Source organism: Lytechinus variegatus, chromosome 12, assembly GCF_018143015.1.
Source record: "Lytechinus variegatus isolate NC3 chromosome 12, Lvar_3.0, whole genome shotgun sequence".
Taxonomy (NCBI): domain Eukaryota; kingdom Metazoa; phylum Echinodermata; class Echinoidea; order Temnopleuroida; family Toxopneustidae; genus Lytechinus; species Lytechinus variegatus.
The window spans coordinates 11,655,912-11,665,590 of record NC_054751.1 but is presented as its reverse complement, the minus strand read 5'-3'; the positions used below and the strand labels follow the sequence as shown (position 1 = coordinate 11,665,590).

General features: G+C 35.4%; 1 protein-coding gene across 1 annotated transcript; it reads left to right on the top strand.

Annotated features, from left to right (window-relative positions):
• LOC121424816 (protein phosphatase 1 regulatory subunit 3B-B-like) lies at positions 1-5,068 on the top strand. The gene is made up of 2 exons (XM_041620610.1): positions 1-171; positions 3,064-5,068. The coding sequence occupies exon 2, from the start codon at positions 3,158-3,160 to the stop codon at positions 4,241-4,243; it is 1,086 nt and encodes a 361-aa protein (XP_041476544.1). The 5' UTR covers positions 1-171; positions 3,064-3,157; the 3' UTR covers positions 4,244-5,068.
• Positions 5,069-9,679: the final 4,611 nt, after the last annotated feature.

Below are 9,679 nucleotides of genomic sequence, written 5' to 3'. Positions count from 1 at the left end.
CGGTACCGTACGTTGCATATCATTGCAGTTGCAACATTCTCTCGATCATCATGTTTTTCGCCATTCGAAATAAATAGCCAAGATTGTTGAAGAAACTCTCAACAAAAGAGATATTTTGGTGAATTTGAAGACTTCTTCATGGACGATATACATCCATTATATTGCTTTCCAGTAAGTCTTTTTGATTATTGATTTGGTTTGAATTATGTGCCAACATCTTATTTCAATTTTTACTTGGTTCACTTCGCACTGTCGCATGAGCCTTCCGATGCCGAAATCTCCGGCGCCCAGCTGTTCTGTCTTCGTCTCTCTGGATCGGATTTAAAGGGCCAATTTCAATATCGGCTGTGCCTGTGCGTCGAGACGTGACTGCCAGCTGCTCTAACATGAACAAGTTAACGTTACACACATTGATTTTTATTTCACCAAAGCAAATTAGGCCAAGGCCTAAATTATTTTTTTAGCTTTTTACTGCGATTTTCTGCCTGTGTTAACCAAAGCTGTTGGTCTTCAAGTTCGACTAGTGTCTGTAATGTATGAATCATGAATGATGGTGGTCGCTACGCCTACGTCTGCGCACCTAACAATTTTCGTGAATAAATAAAACATGATTTTGAATTTAGTTTTATTTCACAAAATATTTTATATCTACTGATATACATTTCTTATATTATAAGTAATTGTGACAAATATCTCATGAAAAAATTGGTAGGACCTAGGTCCTATATGATTTTCTTGGAAAAAATTTGGGCAGTCATTTTCAGATTGAACCAAAAAATGGTGCCCCATGGCAGGCACCCAATCACTTTGCACACGATGTGGGGATTTTGAAGGCTGTATTTTGAGGCCATCAAATGAAATGCTCAAAATTGAATATTCTTCCACCCTTGAGTCTGATCGTTTAATGAAAATATTTCTCTGTATTTCATGTGTAAATTTGGCAAGACTTCCATATGTCCCCTCCACTAAAATTGAAAAAAAAAATATGGAGGTTTATCAAGAATTATCTAGGCCTAACATATATCTAAGAGATTTAAGAAGGAAAAGTCGGATACGTACCAAAATATGGCTTTATTCCGTCAAAAATTCGAGTGTGTGTAATTCCCAATGGCATCGGTTTATTTAGTCAGAAAAATAAATACCCATACTCCCCCAAAAGTCTGTGCAGTCCCCCTTGACTTGTCTGCATATACACGTATCTGCGTGATTCTAGTAAAAGAAGATAATAGGTGACCACAGACTTTACACGTACAATATATATGTAAAAAGATATTTTAAAATCTGACTCAAAACGGTGGAAAGATAATGAATTTTGGGCATTTCATGTGAAGGCCTGAAAATGCAGCCTTTTTCATCAAAATCCCTGAATTGCGCGCAAAGTGAATGGGTGCACAGACATGAGGTATCATTTATTGGTTCAATCTGAAAATGACCAACCATGGTTTTTTTTTCTAAGAAAATCATGTGGGCCTAATTCTTTTTATAAAAATATATATTTGGTACACTTCATACTAAAGGATTTTATCAACTGAAAGATTTTGGAAAATAAAAAGAAATTAATGTTCAGTCTTAATGCAAATTGTTAGGTGCGCAGACTTGGGGACTATCTACCTCGCAAAATGTGTGAGTGTGTCATATTGGTGTGCCAAGGTGTCCCGGGACTTGAGTTCCTTTTGTGACCAAATACTTTATAGACCTGCAATTCATAGAAAGATCTTCATTGGAAATCATACTCAAAATGGTGAGAAATGTTGAATATCAGGCAGTTCATGTTTAACAGTCTCAAAATGCAGCCTTTCTCATCACTATCCTTGTAAAGTGTTTCTTGTTTTAAATTGCCTGAGCAGATTTGGTAGTTTGTCATAATCACCTATACAGATTGTGAAAACAATAACATCAAAATCTTTAACAAATACTGGAAAAGAATCCTTTGCTTTTGATTTTCAAAGTGCAAAAGCCAAAAGTGTGATTTGATAATTTTTGTGTTGTCAGCTGATATACATGTAGTTTGTGTGGAGTTATTTGAGAAAATTGCAAGAAATGGTGTTGAATGTGAACTTGAACTCAATGAGTGTATCCCTATTTATACAATGAATATTTCAGTGTTCCACAGTTATCTTATTAAAATTGACCTGACTTCCACAAATTATATGCAGGTAGAACATGAAAAAAAAATGTTACCAAGATCAGTCATCTTTGTTTATGATATCACCTGATCGCAACCCTGTAACCCTTTTAAAGCCTATCTTTAATTTTGGTTACTCACACCCGAAAAGTGGCTGTCACTATTACAATTCATTGCTAGATTATACCGTGGTTACATTTGTTCTACGACGGCCGTATGGCGAGTCGAAAACAGTCGTTTTAACATTTTTTTTGTACCTGCTACATATCGGTGGTTTGAATAACAATGTATAAAACAACTGTTTTTGACTCGCTGTACGGCAGCCGTAGAGCAAATGTGACCAAGATATTATCAATGCATTTGCCACAAAACAGCTTAAGATGGTGACTGTAAATGATAAAACTAAAATGTGTTTTATTGGCTAGATTTAGTGATTTTACTTTACATCAAACTTTTGATTCAGTCATGTGCCCTATATGTATCTTGTAATAAAATGTATCCCTGGCCTTCTCAAGTACAGGATGGGCTGAAAATTTCAGGATATAATCTATGTCAGTATCTTTTACTGCTAAGTCTGTGAACTTGAAGAAAGTACTCAAAAGGGCTTTTTTGATTGCCAAGAGATGCCAAATTCAAAATCTAACAATCGTAAAAAGGCAAATTCATATTCTAGGGATAGAAAACAATCTGATGACTGCTACACTTTGTAATATTGGAATCTTCAATGATATGTAAGTTTACATGTAATTCGTATTATTGACGAGGTAATCTCCTTGTTTCCATGTAAAGATTGGTGTCTCCCCAATTTCGATCATTTTCTATTTTTTCTGTTTTACCTTACGACTTCATTTAAAAGAAAATGGGTCTCATTCAATGATTTCAATCGAACGGTAAAATTCAAAATCATTAAATATTATCTGTCTTTATTCTATTTCCAGGAATGACTCTGTGAATGTGAGCTTCAGAACTGCTCTGCCATTATGCTGACAGTATCCATCTTTCCTGACACATAATTTCTGAAAACTGTTGGACATGCCTGCCAGAGTCCCGGTGCTTGGAGCGATACATGTTTGTGACATGCCTGTAGACACAATACTTTTAAGTTCTAGTCCACCAGGGCTTGGCTGCTTCCCTACAGCAAATTCTTTGGGATATTACCATCAGAGAGTTCCTCCAACTGGCGGAATTAGGATGGGTATTGGAATGAGAGGAGATCTTCTGATGCAAATGCAGCGAGATAGAAGGAGGCTACCACTTCGCTCGTGCATCAAGAGTAAAACCGTAACAAAAACCCCATCAGATGCCGCTGAAAATCACAAGAATAGTCTAGAGACTCTGGATAATGTAACCAGAAATGTTCTTGGCTTGACGAACGGTAAGACGGTCTCAAGTCCTGACCTGCGGCGAATGAATGAGCTGATTTCGAAAGCTGAGAAGTCCTGTCATGGGAAAGAGAAAAAGAAAGTATCTTTTGCAGATGCTCAGGGACTTTCCCTCCAGACAGTGAAGTACATGGATGGGCCAAGCAATATGCCTCCAAAGCTTAGCATTCACTTACTCGACGACGTCATCCAGAATGCGGAAGCAAAGCCTACTCACCCGTACACATACGTGCCTGACTTTGAACAGCCTGCATCAAACTATTTGGAGTTTCGCAAGAGGTTAGAGAGCGAGACCGTCTGTCTAGAGAATGTGATGATCAAAGATAACATCACAGTAGTGGGAACCATCAAAGTAAAGAACATTGCTTTTGAGAAGTCTGTCTTTGTAAGGGCTACATTTGACGAATGGAAGACCCACATAGACATACAAGGTTCATATGTCTACCCATCTCAAGCATCAAACTCGTATGACAAATTTGATACTTTCTCTTTCAGTCTTGATATGCCACCTAATCATGGAGGAAAAAGTGTCGAGTTCTGTGTCTGTTACTCTACAAACAATCAGAATTTCTGGGATAGCAACCATGGCAATAACTACAAGATTGTTACAGATAAGGAGAAGGATTTTGTGAAAAATCAAGAACAAGCTTCATTACAAAACTTAAGTGGGGACCGATCATATGGACAGTTTTCTTACTGGCAAGTTACAAGTCATGAAGAGCGACCTTACTGGTGACACACGGCTGATAATTTTCGGAGATATATATTAATAAATAGCAGAATAGTCCAAAGTGTGTATCTTTGGAAATAGAGTATATATTTTTATGTTTTGATGCTTGTTGTAATTTCTACTAGTGGGTAGCACTGAAATGAAATATTTATTACGGTGTTTGATGATAATGATGTATGTCATGATGTGGTTTTTATACTGGTTAGATCATATCCTAAACTCAATTTGGAAGTAATTCAATCTTTCAAAGATCGTGGTGCAAGGAGACCATTATCACCCAGTCACAATAACTTGGTTATTTTTAGGTTGGCACAAGTTATGTAAAAAAAAAAAATTATGCCATTTTTTTCAGAGAGGGAACACTAGACGTAGAAATCAAAATCAAATTACAATTTGTAGGTTTACAAGCAAATAGGCATATAGGGCAAGAGGGTTAAGATTCTTTTCCAAATTAATAGTGATCATTACAACAATTCACAAATTTGAAATGGCATTTACTCTTGTAAGCCTTTAAAGTTGACAACTCAAAATATAGTCCTACATGTACATATGTACATGTACAGTAGGGCCTACGTAATCGTAATTACATTTCTAGTTTACTGAAATATCTCCACAATATAGTCAGAAGAAAAGTATGTCTACTACTACTTAACGTGCTATACCAATTGCTTTTAAGCAGTGACGATTGTTTGTGCAACAGCAGTGTGAGATTAGAATTTTAAAAGCTGTGTGTGTCAGTGAGGAAATTCTTCTATTGAGCTTTTAATTGATTTTCTGAGGTCGCTTTCTTAAATCTAGCATTGAAGTCCTACCAGAAATGTGTAAATTCAGCAGGTATTTTCTGAGGTATCAGCACATCTACAGTGAACTGTACTTGTTCAACATTACATAATGTAGAACAGCTGATAACGTTCAATCTTATGTTTTATATATTAATGAATAATGCATGCCCATGTGTGCTGGGCATGGTAATCCACTCATTGTTGTGTGGTGCGCTTCTATATATAGAATCCATTGATCTATGGTGCATGTGTAAAGTGAGTGCTGTGTCACCACAAGGTCAGACCCACTATACCCCCCATGTGCGTCACATGTACATTGTGTGTGAGTGTCGTGTGTGCCATAATGATATTCACACAGCTCATGAATATGAATAGATATTCAAAGGAATGTCTACAGGGCTACAGGTAGGATTTTCCTGGAACGTGACCATAGCCACAGGACCTATGGCTAAAGCATGTATGGTTTTCATGTCATGTCAAACAGTGGTAGGACTAAATATAAGTTGTAAGTTCCTCATCTGCTTTGCTTTAAACCATTGCCCCTGTTTATTATCAATGAACAATTATAAGGGGGGGGGGGCTGGGCGGGTTTCCCATTTTTTTTCCAAAACTGTTTACAAAGATGACAATCTGATTTTTTTTTTTTTGCATGATCAGGGGCCCGTTGCAGAAAGAGTTGCAATCAAACGCAACTCTAAAAATCATGCGCAACTTGATTTTCAACCAATCAACAGCGCGCATTTGGGACTTGCGATTGATTTTTTGACTTGCGTTTAAACGCAACTCTTTCTGCAACGGACCCCAGACCCCTCACTTTCAAAGCTTTTCCTGCAGCCCCTGTATAATATATCAAGGGTTTATCCTTTATCTGTAAACAAGACAAATGTCACTCAATTTAAATCCCCATATCTCTTGGCCCTTCCTCTGCAGTGTGAGAGGTTCCTACTGTGAAGGCGTCAACTTTATTATACTCATTTTAACCCAGGAACTTTTTCATAAAGAGTTACACAACTACGGTAACTTTGCAATGATTATTGTAACTATCACAGAAATCTTGATTGTGATTGGCTGAATAGTCGCTTGTTTCTGTTTTAGTTGTCATGATAAATTTTGACATGCGCCCCTCTCCCCCCCCATTAGTAATAAACAGTCATTGTGAATTCTTGCGATGAATAAGGATTTTTGCCTCCCCCTACTTCAGATACTTGTAACTTGGTGGCCCCAAGGTTAAGGACAGCAATTAAGAATATCCTCTCTGTAATTTGGCTGTCATTCAGGTCATTGTCTCTTTTTTTATGTGTCAGTTGTCCACTACAGTACATGTAGGTCTTGAAATGAACATTTTCATTTGGTTATGGCTATTATCTGTCCAGTTAGAATTATGAAAAAAACATGATAGAGGCATGTCAAAGTTGTGTAGATCTTAAAATAATATCCATACAACATGTGTATTGGCCTACATGTTGTACATGTAGCTTATTGGCCTATGTCATTTTAAAAAGTCTAATTAAGTTTGTCATTACTTTTCGCTGAAATAATCGGACTTCTACAGGGCAATATAATTGTGATGCAATGTTTACAAATGTGTATCTTAATGCAGTTCGCTCATGACTGAATTTGTTTGAGGTAATTACTCAATTTCAGTTCTTGTTATATGATGCTAATTTCCATTATTTGTCGTTATGACTGGTTATTTCATATCTGCAAGTTTGTATCCATGTAGGCTTTCATGTCTATATTCACTGTATTTTGTCATTTTCAAGTTGGTGGACACACACGGATGTTGCTGAATGAATTGAAGCTAAATGTTCATCTTCAGTTAATGAAACCAAACCCCACAATATTGTCGATGGTAGTAAACAGACTCTTGCTCTCATAATATTGCAGATAGAAAGTGAAAGCTGTTCAATTATGGAAGTCAACATATACACTGTAATAAGTGTATTCAGGAAGCTATTTCTTTACTTAACAGATGAAATGTGTTGAACTCTTTATATTTCAGTTGAAGTGCAGTCATGTATTTGTTGTGTACATGTAACCTTGTACGCGTTACATTATATAACATACATTTGGGGCGTGTGCCGTGTGATATTCATTGAAACACAATAATGCCCATGAGAAGTATTTGCGTTGGAAAATTGGTCTTGATCTTGCCCCCTTATCATCATCAACATAATGTAGATAGAAAGGCAGAACAACACAGAATGATTTTGGATGGGATGACATAGGGAGCGATGTAACAGAATTTGAGTTACAGAGTAGAAGGTTAAAAGGTACAAGCAGCCCTGGTGGCTTTGATACATGGATCATTAGGCTTGTCATAAAGGTTGATAAAAATGTGAGAGTGCAGAAGGAATCACTGAATACCATTTTTGTATGCCATTGTTTATCCTGTTCATTTATATTATACTTTGAAAGTAGCATTTGGTTGGTTTGGTGTCTACGAGAGCTATCATTGACAAATCCATTTACATGTATTGTATGTCTTTTGTTTTTCACATCCAAGCAATTTTTCATATAAATTTCAATATTTTTTTTAAATTCAATTGAATACTAAGCATTGAGCTTGTTCACTTCAATGACTTGGGGCAGCCCATTTCATTAAAATTGCGAGTTACAATTTACATCCAATAAAATTGAGGATATCACTTATCATTTAATGTTCAAAAGTTTTTACAACTTGCAATATTTTTGTTCAATGTTGATCATTCTTAATGTGAATATTATTTTTTGAGTTCAATACGTTTTGTGTGAACTTCCCAGAATACTGAATGCCATTTGAATACTGGTAAATTACAATTACATGTATAGTACTCTGTGAACATGTACATGCCAATGTCATTGCAAACAGGTAGACCTACATTTGAGATTCCCTATTAATACAAATGCATTTTATATGCACATCTCTTTTGGGCAAACCACTTCCTCATTACATTTCATACATGAATAAGTGGTTATCCTCCACCCCACTTTGTACTGTTCAGTATTATGTATAGAGATTCCTTATGCTTTTTACTTGTTTTTACCGCCAAATGTAAAAAAGCAAACATCGTTTAGGCATAATTGAGTTCACTGTTGATACTCTAAAATTTGAATTTATCTTGTCTGCAACACTCATTGTGTAGACTGCATCAACTGTAGAACCTTTGCACAGTCTATTGCCCAAAATCAAATGACTGTTATTTACTCAATTTAAATGCAAATAATCAAAGTCCTGTTTCTCCCCATTTAAGGCCTCATTGTAAGCAGGTATATATTCTAGACCCTTTATATAAAACATCAGGTCCATCGCTGTATTCTGAATGACTGGTATACGTCACAGGCTTAATCATAGAAATGACAAAGTTGAAGGCTTCCCCAATTGATAGGCCTACAGATTGACTTCAAAAAGTGTATAGTTTGTATATGTACCCTGGCTTGTATTAAACATGTATCATTCATGATGATTAAAGGACAAATCCACCCCAACAAAAAGTTGATTTGTGTAAAAAGAGAAATATTCAATAAGAATAACACTGAAAATTTCATCAAAATCTGATGTAAAATAAAGTTATGAAATTTTAAAGTTTCGCTTATTTTCACAAAACAGTTATATGCACATCCTGGTCTTATGCAGATGAGGGGACTGATGGCATCACTCACTATTTCTTTTGTACTTGTAATTTATTGTTCAAAATATGAAACATTTTAATTTTCTCATTGTCTTGTGAAATAGTTTTATTCCTACCTGAACATGTTGAATTAATATTGTTTAACATTTTGTGGTTCAGTCAAGTTGGTTATTACATGTACATGTATTGTCAAACCTGTAAAAAATGAAATATTGTATAATCCAGACAATAAACAAACGAAATAAAGAGTGAGGAACATCATCAACTCATTTGCATATCACTGAGATGTGCATATAACTTAAAAAAAAACAAGCGAAACTTTAAAATAACTTTCTTGTTTTACATCGGATTTTGATGAAATTTTCATTGTTGTGCCTGTTTGATTTTTCTCTAAAATTTATTCAAATCAACATTTTCCGGGGTGTACTTGACATTTATAACTGGTAGGTACTTAAACAGTCTCTTCCATTTATATGAACTGAAGAAATGCAACTCATTTGTTTTTTCTGCACAAAATTCTGATTCAATTAGTTTTGTACATTTTTAGCCTTGAGATCGACATTGTGTGGTATTTGCATGGATTAGACCAAAAATATAATATGAAAAGTTATTTTTTAGAAACGAGGAAATCAGGAAATGTACAAACGAAGACCTGCAAATATGAAATGAAGGTGTTTATTTTTTGGAAATGGTGATAGTTAAAGGGAGAAAATGTTAGAGTTGTGTTATGCCTATATCAGTATTGGAAAAAGAGGTTCGAGTAATTCATATTTTGTCATACTCTACACAGACACTTTTGTGATATAATCAAATCATAGGTTGAGCAAATGGATTCTGATTGAAAATTATGAAAAGTATACATGAAAGAAAAATGTAAGGATTGTTTTACTATTGAACATGATGTACTGAATAAAACAAGGAAATCCCTCCAATGGGGGGCATTTAAACTGATGTTGTTTCACGATCCATGTATTGATTTTTATTATACTGTTAATTTATAATACAAAGCTTCAGTCATGTCAGTCGTGCATTTGTACTTTCAGTAGTGT

Coding starts and splice junctions, on each gene's coding strand:
- LOC121424816 (XM_041620610.1), top strand. CDS start 3,158: ATGCCTGCCAGAGTCCCGGTGCTTGGAGCGATACATGTTTGTGACATG.